This window comes from Rhinoderma darwinii, chromosome 3 (genome assembly GCF_050947455.1).
Source record: "Rhinoderma darwinii isolate aRhiDar2 chromosome 3, aRhiDar2.hap1, whole genome shotgun sequence".
In the NCBI taxonomy this organism is placed as follows: domain Eukaryota; kingdom Metazoa; phylum Chordata; class Amphibia; order Anura; family Rhinodermatidae; genus Rhinoderma; species Rhinoderma darwinii.
In genome coordinates this window covers 81,352,012-81,368,466 of record NC_134689.1, presented here as the reverse complement: position 1 = coordinate 81,368,466, position 16,455 = coordinate 81,352,012, and the positions used below count along the sequence as shown (strand labels likewise).

The following is a 16,455-nucleotide window of genomic DNA, read 5'->3' as shown; positions in this document are numbered from 1 at the left end:
ACAGAGACTAGCGGGGAGCCACAGGGTTGACTTGAAGCGGGGGTCTTGTCTGTTTTGTTATTTTAACACATTGAGCAGCTGTTCATTAATTGTGATTATAATGTACAGGTCCTTCTCACGAATTAGAGCAGGGGTCTCAAACTCGGCAGGGTAAGTGGGCCACATATAGAAAAAATGGGAAGTTGACGGGCCGCATTACTTTCGAATTTGATACAATACAAAACTATTGTTAATCAATTAGTTATTTGATCTACTATAACACTATATTACTATAATACTAATACTGCATTACTATAATAATACTGCTAGGTTTAAAATTTGAGATATTTCTCCACGTGCTTATTTCAACAATCCAGTTTTCCAGTTTAAGTGTCGCTAAATGCAGTCCGGCGGCTCAGTTAGCAGCGTTTGTCAGACACACGTCAAGATTGGGAAGCCCCTTTTTAGATAGTGCCACAGTGCCCTCGGTGGATGCTGCCGCAGTGCCCTCTGTGGATGCTGCCGCAGTTCCCTCTGTGGATGCTGCCGCAGTGCCCTCTGTAGATGCTCCCGCAGTTCCCTCTGTAGATGCTGCCACAGAGTCCTCTGTAGATAATGCCACAGTGCCCTCTGTAGATAATGCCACAGTGCCCTCTGTAGATAATTCAACACACCCCTAGATAATGCCACAGTGCCCTCTGTAGATAATGCAACACACCCCTAGATAATGCCACAGTGTCCTCTGTACATACTGTCACAGTGCCCTCTGTAGATACTGCCACAGTGCCCTCTGTAGATGCTGCCACAGTGTCCTCTTTAGATGCTGCCAGTGTCCTCTGTAGATGCTGCCACAGTGCCCTCTGTAGATGCTGCCACAGTGCACTCCGTAGATGCTGCCACAGTGCCCTCCGTAGATGCTGCCACAGTGCCCTCCGCAGCTGCTGCCACAGTGCCCTCCGCAGATGCTGCCACAGTACCCTTCGCAGATGCTGCCACAGTGCCCTCCGCAGATGCTGCTACAGTAATGTCAGGGGCTTGCCCGGAGCTGGAGTCCCGGAGCAGAGCCGCTTTTAACACTCTGCCTGGGATTTCAGCTCTGCGCCTGACATCACTGTCCATATATGGACTGATGTCAGAAGCAACCCCAGAGCTGGAGTCCCGACCAGAGCGCTAGTATGCTCTTCCTGGGACGCCAGCTGTGCTCCTGACATCACTGGGACTACTGCTCTGGGGAAGCCCCTGACATCATTGTCGATGTATGGACAGCGATGTCAGAGGCTTCCCCAGAGTCCCGGAGCAGAGCCTATACTACCGCTCTGCCCAGGACTCCGGCTCTGGGGAAGCCCCAGGCATCGTGTGTCCAAACATGGACAGCGATGTCAGGGAATTCCACAGAGTCCCGGAGCAGAGCCTATACTAGCGCTCTGACTGGGACTCCGCTCTGGGGAAGACCCTGACACACTGTCCATATATGGACAGCGATGTCAAGGAATTCCACAGAGTCCCGCAGCAGAGCCGATACTAGCGCTCTGCCCGGGACTCCGCTCTGGGGAAGACCCTGACAAAACTGTGCATATATGGACAGCGATGTCAGGGAATTCCACAGAGTCCCGGAGCAGAGCCTGTACTAGCGCTCTGCCCGGGACTCCGACTCTGGGGAAGCCCCAGACATCGCTGTTCATATGTGGACAGCGATGTCAGGGAATTACAGAGTCTCGTAGCAGAGTCTGTACTAGCGGCTCTGTGTCCCGCGGGCCGCAGATGACAGCCCCAGGGGCCGCATGCTTGAGACCCCTGAATTAGAGTATCATCAAAATACTCGTCAACATTAAAAGAAAAAAATGCTGGAAATAAATCACTCTGTGCGTAATGAATCTATATAATATATGAGTTTCACTTTTTGAATTTAATTACTGAAATAAATTAACTTTTTGATGATATTCTAATTCATTGAGAAGGACCTGCATATACTTATGTAGGCTATGTTCACACCAGTGTGCACGATCAGCGTATGTGGCGGCTAAATCTCCCAGCTCATTTTCTGAACCAGTCCATAGACACCTATAAACCCGACAGATGACAAAAGGCTGGTAAATGTTGGTAAACCTTTGTGTTTTCACTATATGAGTGATTTCACACGTAGCGTAAATACTGCGTAAAATCTGCAGCATAAGCCTAGATTCACACAAGTGTTTCCGTTCGGAAAAAAACGGAGAAATTTTTCATGCGTTGCAGTTCTGTGTGCCATCAATTTTTTGTTCCAATTGGCATCAGTTGTTGATGTCAGTGTTGGTGCAGATTTCCTTTTTTTTCTTCTCTGCATTTTAAGGAACTGGTGCGTCAATCACAGACAGCACACGGATGTGCGTCCGTGTGCTGTGCCGCGATTTTCACGCACCCATTGACTTCAATGTGTGTTATCCGCAAAAAACTGACAATAATAGGAGATGCAGTGAGTTTCACGCAATGGAAACACGCTGCGTGAAAACCACTGCATGTCTGAATGGCCCCATCGAATTGCGTAGGTCCGTGTGATGGCCGTTGTTTTAACGGCAGTCGGACGTATTCAAAGCTACACAACGTATAAGCCCTGCTGGCCGCAGGCATTGAATTCAATGGGGAAAACATGCAACACAAAAGCAGCAATTACGCAAATTTGAGAGATTAAAAAACCGCACCGCGGGTCAATTTCTGAGCGTTTTTTTTCTGCTCATCATTTACGCAGGATGTGGATGAGATTTGTACAAATCACATCCACTTTGCTGTTAATGTATCATGCTGCGTATTTTCCGCATTTAAATTAGTTGCGGAAGATCCGCAGGATTTATGCTCCATGTGACCTTACCCTAATACAAAAAAACACTGACGGATTCAGTGGAAAAAAAACCAAAATGTAAATGTTTTCCATGACGTTATTTTTCTACACTCTTGGCTATTCTGCTTTTCAAATAACATTTATCTTTAATAATTTCAGCATTTGCAATGATAAAGGCGCCATAGATATTCCAACCTACTGTTAAACCGTCTAATATTAAACTATTTGTTTTTCTTATTACAGTAAAACATTAATAAGTTCAGGTTTCCGTTATTTTGCCGGACAAAATAGTGCTGCATGCTGCGCTATTTTTTTCTGGCAAATATGATGGAATAACTGAGGCATATGTGTACGGAGCCTTTTGCTCCTGGACGACCCCCTCTTACAGTATGTTCTCAGTTTTACATTTTTATTATTAGCTTAAGATGATCCTGCAGCAAATACTTCTCGTTATATAGTTATCGTTTAGAATTTTCACGCTTCAGGTACTCAAATTAGATTGTAAGCTCTTGGGGGTAGTAATTTATTGTTTGACCTTGAATAGCATCTAAGTTGTGCCTTTTGCTGCAGTAATGAGCTGTAAATCTGAATAATTTCAAGGGGACTATTGTGAAGTCAGAAGATAATTTGGATTTTCTTATGACTCAATCAATGGTACTTTCAATTTTTTTTTATCAAAGCTCTCAATTGTGAAATTACTTTTATGATGTCTTAAAACTGTGGGCACAGTTTAAAGTATAGTTACATCCATTCAGAGACAAGGCAATGCATCTTCTGAATACTGTAGTATAAAGCAATTATTTTGAATTATAATTGAGATGAAACACCTCTAAATATCAAACTAAATTGCAATTCACCTCATAATTTGTATCTAAAAATATATACAGTCCTCTCCTCAACATTGAAATTGCAACACCAAGAACAAAAAGTTTTAGAATTGTGGAAATCACAGAATCGATAGACATGTTAATGATATGCAAATGATAAAAAATGGAAACAAAATATTGCAAATATCTTGATTTATTCAGTATCGAGTATGAGCACCACGCACATAAAAATACGCACTTACACTATTTGGCATGCTTTCAATAAGGTTCTTATTGGTTGTCTTAGGAATGTTATGCCATGCTGAATGCACTTGGGCAAGCAAATCATCAAGATTGGCTGCTGGCACCTCCCTGTGCAATTGCCGACCAACGACGTCCCAGATGTGCTTGATGGGAAACAAGTCCGGAAATGCTGTAGGCCATGCTAGCACGTTTAGGCCACAAAGGATGCTTACAGTAGCACAGGAACATGCGGCCTGGCGTTGTCCTGTTGAAAAACTGCTTCTGGGACACTTTGGAGGAATGGCCGTACCACTGGTTCAATGACCAAATCAATGTAACACCGAGCTTTTAGTGTACCTTAAATGAAGACTAGAGGTCTACCGTACATTATGCCACCCCACACTAGTCTCGGGAGTAGGACTGATGTGACATTTCCTTGTGAAGGCCTCTTCATGGCATTGCCCACAGACCAATCTCCAGCTATCATTGCGTCCGAGCCAAAAGCGGGGCCCATCGCTGAAGAGGATAGACCTCCATTCCAGCCTCCATTGATGTCTTGCTGTCCAACATGATAGCCTTTGAGAGCGGTGGTGTGTGGTCAATGCAACACTTGTAGCTGGACGTCTGGCTCGTAGCCCAATGTAGTGCAAACGACTTCTGATGGTTTGTATCGACACTGGTTGCCGCCCTAGGCTTGGGATGTGACGTCCAATTTCACATGCAGTAAACAATGGATCACTACGCGCCATTCTTCTAATCAGACGATCCGTCTGTGCAGAGTTTTGATTTTGCGCAACTCTTTTTATCATTCCTGTTCATTGTTGTTCTCCCAATCTCCGGGACACGCAACACTGAACAGTGCTGACATCTCGGCCTAAGTGCGTAGCGATCTGCCAGATTGATAAACCGAGGTCTCTCAGTTAAAGTATTCTGTCCCTCTCAGCCGACGAGCAGGAGGCATTGCACAATCATCTCACACCACTTAATCCAATTTTTGAGGTTTCATGTGGCTAAAATACTTTGCTTTCAATCTGGTTTTTATGCCCCTACAACAAGCCACAGATTGGAGCTAGGTGCTTGAAAATGTAAATCATTTACAGATTTAGCGACACCTGTTACTTCCTCAATTTGCATAACCCAACAGCATGCCCTCCTTGGTGTTAACATTGATGAGTGTGTATATATATATACATATAAACAGCACCAGAATTATTTGGACAGTGATACCATCTTCATGATTTGGGCTCTGCATGCCACCACATTGGATTTGAAATGAAACAACTGAGATGCAATTGAAGTGTAGACTTTCAGGTTTAATTCAAGGGGTTGAACAAAAATATTCTGTGAAACGTTTAGGAATTGCAACCATTTTTCTACTCAGCCTCCTCATTTCAGGGGCTCAAAAGTAATTGGACAAATTAACTTTACCATAAATAAAATGTTTTTTTTTAATACTTTGTAGAGATTCCTTTGCAGGCAATGACTGCCTGAAGTCTGGAAACCCATGGACATCACCAAACGCTGGGTTTCCCTCTTTGTGAAGCTTTGCCAGGCCGTTACTGCAGCTGTCTTCAGTTGTTGCTTGTTTGTGGGTCTTTCTGCCTGAAGTTTTGTCTTAAGCAAGTGAAATGCATGCTCGATCGGGTTGACATCTGGTGATTGACTTGGTCATTGCAGAATATTCCACATCTTTGCCTTGAAATACTCCTGGGTTGCTTTCGCAGTATGTTTTGGATCATTGTGCGTCTCCACTGTGAAATGACGTACAATCAACTTTTCTGCATTTGCAATTGCAACCATTTTTCTACATAGCCCTGATCATTTCAGGGGCTCAAAATTAATTGGACAAATTAACATTACCATATACCATAAATAAAATGTTTTTTTTTAATACTTTGTAGGAAACCTTTGCAGGCAATGACTGTCTGAAGTCTGGAACCCATGGACATCACCAAACACTGGGTTTCCTCCTTGGTGATGCTTTGCCAGGCCTTTACTGCAGCTGTCTTCAGTTGTTGCTTGTTTGTGAGTCTTTCTGCCCTTAGTTTTGTCTTAAGCAAGTGAAATGCATGCTCGATCGGGTTGAGACCTGGTGATTGACTTGGCCATTGTGAAAACAGCTCCGTACTTTGAGAAGTTTTGACGCTGCGTGTGAACATACCCTTACTGATCAGTTCTTTATGACATGTCCTATCAGTTCATAAACATTTTTGTGAGAGAACTGCTTTAAGCTGAAAAAAAATGAACAACTGTCTGTGGGCAAACAATAGAGCTTTGTAAACTCTGTGGTTTATTTGGCCATCATTGGAGTTCTTTTTAGACATTACTCTTGGCATTGGTAAATGGTGTGGGCATCACCACCTTCCATTAGGTAAATATGTCTTAACAAATCTTTGGCATTTTCTGAATATCACTTTAGGAATGGTGCCGGCCAGGAGAATATAAATGAATACCATTATTACTTCTCCATTGGAGAGGACATGTGGTCCACTTATTTTGACATATACATTAAGCGTTATGAATAGAGCATACTGTGTTTATCAAGGTAAACCACAGGAATACCAGTCCAGCTGTCTATTAACCATTTTAACATCTCCAGTATTCTCTCGGAATAATTCAGAGATTGACAGTTATTTCAATGTCTGTATCATCGCAGTAAAATACTAGTTATAGAATATTTTACAGATCCACTTTAGAGTTTATTCATTGTGAAATCTAATGCACAGTTAGCAATGCATTGACTTCCATTCACTTGAATTGAAGCTAATGTATTGTTAACAGCACATTACCCTCCTCCTAGTACTACTGAATGAGGAACCAAGGCATATTACTAATGTGAATTTTCTAATAGATTCATCACTCAGGCATGGAAACGTGATACAGCTTTCCTGCTTTACAGCTCATACAAAAGCAATATTCAAAGCAGTTTTGCTCTGTTTCACAATGAAATTTGCAAACCTGTGATACAGCTTACACAACATAACTGAATGGTACAAAAATGGAAAAGAAACAAGCAGAGTACACTAAAACCTATTATATGTTACTGTACAATGTACGTCATAATTAAATATTGCAGAAATTAAATCTTTAACTAGTACAAAACACAGACGTCTAGTAAATGTATACAAATATGTACAAATACGGAGACTTAGAAGATTTATTTGATATAATGACAGAACTACTGGTATAAAGCCCGATTAGTCAGATTGCTTTCATGGGAAGGTTCACCACTGTTCCAAGTTCTCCATTTGTGGATAATGACTCTCACTATGGTTTGCTGCAGTCCCAGAGCCTTAGCAATTGCTTTGTAACTATTCCCAGACTGGTAGATTTCAATGACTTTGTTTCACATCTGTATTTGAATCTCTTTAGAACTCTGTATCGTGCTGCTTTTTGAGATCCTCTAGTCTGCTCCATATTGCCAGACAGGTTCTATTTAAGTGATGTTTAGATTCAATAGATCTGGCAGTAATAATGCCTGGGAGTGGCTAGTGAAATTGAGCTAAATTTTCTATTGAATTTGGTTAAATGGTTGATTTAGTAGCTAAGGGGGCAATTTCTTTTTTTCAAATAGGGCCAGGTAGGGCTAAACAGCGTTTTTTCTTCGATAAATGAAATCATCACGTAAAAACTGCATTTTGTGTTTACTTTTTTTTTTTGTCTAATATTAAAAGCGGTTTGATGATCTGAAACATTTAAGTGTTACAAATATGCAAAAAGTAGAAGATATTGGGAAGGGGACAAATACTTTCTCACAGCGCTGTACATCTCAGTCATTGGACTGTGAAAACTGCTTAAATATTGTAACTATCATATGTGTCACAGAATGTTAATGATGTTTAAACTGCACAAGCCCTCAAATCTGAACATTATGTGATCGAATTAGACTAATGAGGTATAATTATTATTATAATTTACATCCTGTTCTAAACCATACTAACATTTCAAATGAGCTCTAATATCATTTCCATTTGCAGTATGATTTCATGGAGCGCTTGGATGGCAAGGAGAAGTGGAGTGTAATAGAAGCCCCAAGGGAGCGCCGCAGTATACAGACGCTGGTGCAAAATGAGGCCGTATTTGTCCAGTACTTGGATGTTGGAATTTGGCACTTGGCCTTCTACAATGACGGAAAGGACAAGGAGATAGTATCATTCAATACAGTTGTCCTTGGTAAGCATATTCTTTTATAGTACATGCAGTAATTGTGTGAAAAGTCAAAATAACTTTCAGGATGTTTTTTTTTAGATGCTTAGAAAATGTGGTCATTGAATCAAGGGGTAGCAGTCATTGAAATAATTTTCATAATAATTATGACATTTCAGGAGTCATTCCCCCTAACCCCTTCTCACGGTCATTCCAAAATTCAAGGGGTCATGACGCTAAAAAACCTTTTCATGCATGTGTCAGAGACAATTCATTATACTTTACCATTTTATTTTGATGGTACCTGTAACACAAGGATTTTCTGCAAGATTTCTTTTAATCTCCTACTCTGTTCAAAGGGGTTCGGTTTTAAAGCAACCCTACAGCCCCCCTTAAAAAAATTACTATGCATTGGAAATGTATAGTCAATTACCTGCTGCTCCGCTCCAGAATAAGCCATCCTCCGTCTCGGTGCTCCGTTCCTTTTCCTCCTCTCCAAGATGGCCACCCCAGTCCCAAACTTTGCTAAGGAGTACTTTTTTGGAGGTCTGAGACACACATCCAGCCTCCCCACTGCCCTCCGATGGAAGAGCGCTGATGACGTTTGCGCTGCTAGACACAACGACAACACGGCCTGACGCCATCAGCGCTCGTCCATCGCATAGAAGTGGAGAGGGCGGCAGCATGTCTCAGAAGCTCTCCATAGTGAAGTCTGAGACTGCGGCAGCCTTAATGCAGAACTGAAACATTGGACCGGAACACAGGAAAGGAGTCCGAATCATATAGGAGCAGAGCAACAGGTCAGTTCACTATACAATTTAAATAGTATTTTTTTTTTTTTTTTTTGGACTGGAGGGTCACTTAAAGTGCTACAGACCTTTCAATTTTGGACATGGCTGAAGTTCAAGATCATGAAACTCCACCGATTGCATCTGAATATTTAAAGTGTAGTCTTTTTAACCGCTTAACGACCACACGTTGTATCACCATAGTATATTTAAATTCCACTACACATTGCCATTTAAGACATCAAATAAATTTTTTCCCCTGTTCTACCTTAGAGAAGATCTCAATTTTGTATTTTATTATTATTTAACACACTCTATGGAAAAGTTTTTAAAAAATGTTTAGCATGGGTGAATAAATAGCTCTTGCTCTTTTTGGAAGTGCTGCCTCTGTCCATTTTTTGTCTGCTTGATATAATAATAAAGTCCCTCAATGGTCTTTTCTGACCTTAAGGGACAGACCATAAAATGAAAAAATATAAAAAAAATAAATAAATAAATCAAAGCAATAAATACACATAAAAGAACCCACCCACAAAAAAATGTCCCTCCCCGCTGTGGTACCGATACACAATTATCTGAAATTGGACAGGTAAAAAATTAACTGTAGACAATAATGATCAATAAAAAAAAGTATATTTTAAGGTAAGACCTTTTAATTACCAGAAAAAAAATTGCTAAAAAGTGAAAAGCATATTTTTTACTACTCTAAAAATTCTTTAACAAAAATTAAAAATTCTGTGTATAATAATAAAAACTCAAACATGCATTTTCGCTAGCCCAACAAATTAAAATGTTATAGCTGTTAAACTAATGAGTGCTAAAAAATGGCTTAACGATGTCTGATTCTGAAGGCTCAAATTACCCTGGACCTGAACCCATTAACTGTTAGAGAATTGTTTAATTCCCAATTCATTAAGGGGTTGTCCCAGAACCAACAAGTATCACCTATCCACAGAAAAAAGTGATAACTGGTTGCTGGAGGCCTCACTGCTGGGATCCCCATCACCCGCGATAACCCTTGACCCCCCTCCCATAGTCTTTGAATGGAGTGGCAGCATGCATGCTCATCCTTTGCACCATTCAATGCCCCCCTCACTGCTCAACTGCGATTGGTAAACGTCCCAGCAGTGGGGCCCTTAGCGATCAGACAATTATCACCTATCTTGTGGATATGCAATAATTGTCGATTCTGGGAATAACATTTTAATATATTCTTACTATAAGAATCATTTCCTTTACAAATCAAATTTTTTTTTTTGGTGCAAAACAGTCAGAGGCCATCATTATTTGACAGCTTGCATCTGAAGGTACTCACAGAGAATTCCAACTGCTACAAAATGCTGCCCACTTTCTGTTGACATTCACAGGACAAAAGGAAATCTAATTTCTCCCACATCTGAGATACTGATAATAAATATAAGAAAATACTTTTTATGTAATTCCCTATAATAACAGTGATCCTCATCAAATATAAGGGAACTCCACAGAAAGCAAGTAGAAAAGTTTAAGATTTCATACTGTATCTACGGCATGTTTGCAAGTGAACTATACCCGTTCAGTCTGTATAAATAGGGATGTCACACCTGCCCATGAAGTTTGAAAATGTAACCAGTTATTTTCAAACACACGGATACCAAATATATCATGTACAAAAATACATACAGTATTAGGGCATGCAGAGAAATTTAAAGGGGTTTACCAGGAATATGCATTGATGACCTATCCAAAGAATAGACCAGCAAAGTGTGATCATTTGGGGGTTTCGCAGAACAAATAGGGTGTGGGGCTTTAAGTGATTGGGATGGAGTTGGAGTATCAGGCACAGCCACACATACAAATGAGCCACTGGGCCTGGATGAAGGTTAAAGGTGTTGACCTGTGGGGGTCCTGGGAGTGGGACCCCACAATGATGTCTTATCATAAGGAGAACCCCTTTTAAAGTCTACCTGTTCCATAAATGTAACAACCAGAATACTGTTGAATATAAATGCATTAGAATCTACAATTACAAGAGAAAATCCCATGTATATCACTTAAGAACCTATTCAAACAAGAAATACAAATTAGCGTTCACTTGTCTCACAAGCTAACCTTTTCCAAGTTTTTGAGTAGGATTTCCATGATCAGTACCCCTGTCTGTAATGTGATTGTAACCCACTGTACATGCACATCGATGCGGGGGGTGGGGGGTGTAATTTTTGTTTGGAGTATATGCATTCAGAAAATGGGCTTGAGGAAACCACAACTGAGCAGTCAGAGGTAACCAGCCTAATAGCCGGGTAGGCATCTTGGAAAAGCAATGACAGTAATTGGACAGGTATCAAGAGAAAGAAACAGCATTTCATTCAGTTCAGAGGCTCTTGCGCATATGCCTATTATCAGAACTTTTTTCCTATCAAGGGCAATGGAAAAAGCTGAAAGCCTGTGCACTTTGAGATCAGCAATAAGAGAGGGAGCCGCAGACATATGTCAACCTGAGATCACGCTAAGTACACCTTTGGATATAGTAAAACTACCTTCTTGTGCTTTCAAGCAAAGTAGCAGGGATCTTGCTTAGAAAAAAAAATCACCATGCACAAATACTGTGACATGTCTTGAAAACAAGTAATGTCAGGATTTATTTATTTTTTGCCTCATTAGTAATGGTTCTATTGAATCATGTGCAGAGTATATATTGATAGACATTGCTAATAGCCTCATAACACCTTATATGCAGCTCTTCATCACTTCAGAAATCAACTTTTTCCATATAAATATATATTCCTGAAAGATTGCTAATACTGCTTAATGTGGGTGGTTAATTTATTGGAGCGATAATCAGTTAAAAGGAAGTGGTGGGGCTATGTAGATATATAGTCATCCTCACGGGATTGGATAATTTAGGTTTACGGTCTCCTGGGGTAGATGGCAATATAGAAGCAGGCACATTGGAAATTCAGCCTACAGCAGCCATTTTTGACTTACTGTGACTAATTTAATGAAATTCAGCAGCCAAACTACAGGCATAAAATTTTAGACCATCCACCCCTAAACACAAATATTCCTAACTAGAAGAATACACACTTATAGTCCTTTTACACAGACCAATGATCAGACAAACGAGCGTTCACAGAACGCTCCTTCCCAATTATTACCCTATGTAGACAGGGCAACATTCAGCTGATGAACGAGCAAACGCTCAGTCATCGGCTGATCGTATCGTTTATACAGCAGAATATATTATCGTTGTCAGCAGCACACCTGTTGCTGACATGATGGTATTACATGGGGATGAGCGATAGTTGTAACGATGACTTGTCCCCATACATTACTGATTATAGGCCCTTGTGAAAGGAGCAAATGAGCGCTGATCAATGAGCTGTCTCGTTGAACGGCGCTTGTTGTTACAGCCATGATTGGCCGGTGTGAAAGGACTCTTATGCGCCAACAACTCGAGGAGTAACTCACCCCACTGTCTTCCGCTATGCAGTTTGGCTTTTATCTGTTTTATTAGACCTTTTCCCCAGGTTTAGAGCAATGTCAGTGGGGATACACAGCTGGTGTACTGAGAGATCAGGATAGTGTGATAATACACCAGTTAACCAGGTCTGTTCAAGATGTTTCCGCCAAACCCGTGATAAAAAAATAAACTTCTTTCCTTGCATACTCTTACTGGTTGCTTTAAAAAATAAATAATAATCTACAATATACACACACATACGTATGACAAATTTTTATTTTCTCTTTCACTCTGTTTCAGTAGGAAAAATGGAATATTAGCTTTAAAGGGAACTTGTCAAGTCAAACATGCAGTCTATTATGCAGGCAGCTTGTTACAGGCAAGGAGCTGAGCAGTTTGATATATAGTTGTGCTTATTAAGGATAACCTCTAATTCATTGATTTAAATCCCTGCTCACTCTGGGCTTAAGACCCCAGTGGGTGGTCCTACTCAGTGATTGGCAGCAATTTCTGTATTCACACGCAAACAGGTAAGGCTGTCAATCAACGGTTAGGACCGACCAGAGTGAGCAGGGATTTAAATCAATAGATGACAGGTTATCCAGAATCTTTTTGTACAAAGCTGTATATCAATCTTCTCAGCTCCTCCTGCTTTATAACATGTGTAAAAGGAAGTGTCCCCTTTCAATAGAGATGGAGGGGGGGGTGGTATGTGTAATAAATATATATATATATATATATATATATATATATATATATATATATATATATATATAAAATGTGTATATATACACAATATGTATATCTTAATGTCCCAGGAGCCAGGTCTGTAGATTCACAGACGTGGTTGTGGGAATCTGCCCAAAAGAAGGCAATGGCTATTAACCATTGTCCTGATTTGATTAGCGGAGAGTGAGACAGGAGGTGCTGCCTTTTATCTCCTGTCTCCATACTATGCAGGGTACCAGAGAGGTAATTGGGGATGTGTCATGTGATGCACTCGTGTACCACAGGACATCCCCACTGATAAACAGTCCCATGGCCTCTCCACTTGCACGTGAATGAGCATCTGATGTCATAAAGAAGTGCACGGGAGGGTTTAAAAAGACAAACTGTCCCACTCTCTTGCTCCTGCCTCCCTCAACAGACACCAACTCTTGTTCCTGATTCACCAACCTAGGACCACATGCACCGCTAAGCATCCACTTGTAGCAGCAGCTACAAGTAACCCTCTCCCCCTACACACTTAACCATTCACCTCTCTCCCCCTAAACACTTAACCATTACTTCTCCCCCCTACACTGCCTACACAACACTTCCCTGGTCAACCCTTTCTCACCTGCCTGCACTTTACCTGCATATCACTGGTACACGGCAACCCATTCCCCTTGTTAACCCTTTTTCCTCCTTATCCTGTGTTAACCCTTTAGTGCACAGGGACAGTTCTTGCTAGAAGGGAGTGGGACAGAAACAGTGAGAAATTGTATTGTAACGTAACTTCTATGTATGTTAGATAAGTGGGTGGTGGTATAGATTAGGATTGTGATATCTTGTTTATACTGTACCACGTGTAGTGTTAGTGTAATCAATACATATTAAGTTGTTATGTGTATTGGGATTCACTGATACTATACTGTGATTATTTACTGTGTCTGGTGTATTTTATATCTAAGTGTGACTACTGTTTGTGTTAATAAATATTACCTTTATTTACTGTACGGTCTTATTCCCTTAAGTAGCAGCAAAGCAAGTAGATCAACGTTAGTATAAGAAGAAGGTAGGGGAACTAGGCATAACCCTAGTGACCCTGATTATAAAAGAGGTAGTAATAGTGGGTGACACTAGACGGTGAACCCCGCCATTACCCAAGCCCTTTAACAACATGCTACCTTCAGATAGGACACTATATTGCAATATGACAGTGTTTCTCTACAAATCTTATATATATATATATATATATATATATATATATATATATATATATATATATATATATATATAAAATATAATATACACTAAATTAACATTGGGTTTTTCATTTTGTCCAAGATTCTGTTCAGGATTGTCCTAGAAATTGTGATGGAAATGGTGAATGCGTTTCAGGAGTCTGCCATTGCTTTCCAGGATTCCATGGAGCAGACTGTGCAAAAGGTACTGTTATATGTGGATATTTTGCCTTAAGCTCCTTATTTGACAAAATTAAGAAAAAAAAGTAAATTTCATAGGTACCTCAATTCGGAAAGCAGTGAACTTCCTTTTCCTGAAATGTAATCCCTTATTTAAAACACTGGAGGCTAAAACAGAGTTCTGTTTTTTAACTTCTGTTGTCTTATGACTGAAATATAGTTCTGCAATTGGGAAAAAAGTCAAATCAACTCTGCAAATTTACTCATCAAATCACTTAAAAATATTGCCAAGACCAATATATCTACTTTACTTGTCGGTGAAACTATGACATATATAAGTTAGCAATATTATATTATACACTACTGTACTATTCATGTTAATGTAAGTCAAGTATGGGGAGGTAAAGGTGCAATTTCACATATTAAATCTTTTTTATTGAAGCTTCTGCCAATTAGGTTCCTTCTGTAGAATATAAAGATCTGAAGGGATGGTATCAGCAGTGTGAACCTGTCTAATTCTTAGCTTTACTCCTCTCCTTTTAAATACAGTATGTGGATGATGTATTAACTGATCTAAACTTAACATTAGACTGTACGTGACCATTTATTACTGACCTTGGTTGTCATAGGGATAATTGACTGAACTTCCATTTATATGCTACAATTTTATGTGTGAAGTCTTTGGTTAAATTGTTCAAGGCATTTCTTGCATTTCATGTTCTAAATATTTCACCAAATTCTAGTTTCTGTATTGTACAACACTTGGAATTGAAGATCTGTGTGCAAGGCCTAATGCACACAACTGTAGCTGTGTACACAGTCTGTGATTACAGCACGAATGGCCAAGAAGTGTCATCCGTGGACCGTCGGCATCACGGACCGTGCTCATACAAGAGTTTAATACTTGAGTTTAATGTACCTGGACTGCTAATTCAGCCCGTAAAATTACATATATGTCCTATTGTTTTTGCGGTCCGTGCTCCGGGCAATGCATGGACTGTGGAAACCACGATCATGTGCGTTGGCCCATAGGCTATAATTTGCCTTATACTATCCCCAATTGCGGATAGTATGCGGACGCAAATGCATGGTCATGTGGAGGGGGCCTTACACTTTTTGTTAGGTCTGTTGTTATGCATGAGGCCATTGTCATAGCAGTGTATATGGGGTTATTTATAAAGCGGTTCTGTTAGGTCTTCTATGGTCTTGTAATTGAGGGCAGCATAGGATGGAGGGGCAACACTGAGTTTGGGGATATATAGTTTTCAATGATTTGACCTACATCCTGCCCTGCCAGGGATTAAATCTTAAATCATAAACCTATCCTGGCCATGTCATAAGATTCAATAACTTTTCCCATGGTCCCTCTAGTGGAACTAGTTCTGTCTGAGAGGGATTGAACATATTTCTTACCTCCTGGTTACATGGTTAACACTGTCTTGTATGTTCATTTATGAAGTTTAAAATTCTCAAATAAATATTAAGGAGAAAATGCATCGGTAACTGCCTTGTTCCCCTTGTTCTCCTCCATAGAATAGATATTTTCATGTTGGAACATGTATACCTGAACTAGTGATATATTATATAAAATGGGGCTTCTCTGCACAACTATTCATTTTTAGCTTTGCTATTAATCACAGTTTGATGCTTCAAGAAAGTTTAATGCTTTACTATGTATTGCTGCAAATAGCCCAAACTTGTGCAGAGATTTATTTCTGTGTAAATAGCATTCTTGTTCTTTCAATATTACATAGGTAACAGTAATATTCTCCTTTATTTATCTTTTTACTTATTACTAAACTATTCCATTAATACTGTCATTATTATGACTATTATTATTACTACTATTATATTCATTATATATTATATAGTGCTTATCTATTAACTAGCACCATGCAAATAAGATCACTGGGCAGCTATCACACCCTTCACATAAACAGGAAGAAGAGAAGAGGAAACTTTAATTTTCATGTACTATGCTGTGAATTCCTGTTTTCTTTACTAAAGTATTTATTTTAGAGTAAAAATATATATAGTTATCTATAGAGGAAGTCAAGTTGTTACTAAGTAGCTGGCACAATTGTATGGGCAATGCTCTGGCTGGCAGATTTTT

At 39.9% G+C, this 16,455-nt stretch overlaps 1 protein-coding gene across 11 annotated transcripts in view; it reads left to right on the top strand.

The window, feature by feature from the left end:
- The window catches only part of TENM2 (teneurin transmembrane protein 2), a 2,339,501-nt gene that overhangs the window by 2,095,054 nt on the left and 227,992 nt on the right, over window positions 1–16,455 (top strand). For all 11 annotated transcript variants that reach the window (XM_075856427.1, XM_075856426.1, XM_075856423.1 and 8 more), the window contains 2 exons: window positions 7,821–8,016; window positions 14,266–14,367. In XM_075856427.1, the coding sequence (XP_075712542.1) occupies window positions 7,821–8,016; window positions 14,266–14,367 (298 nt within the window). The remainder of the gene's footprint in view (window positions 1–7,820; window positions 8,017–14,265; window positions 14,368–16,455) is intronic.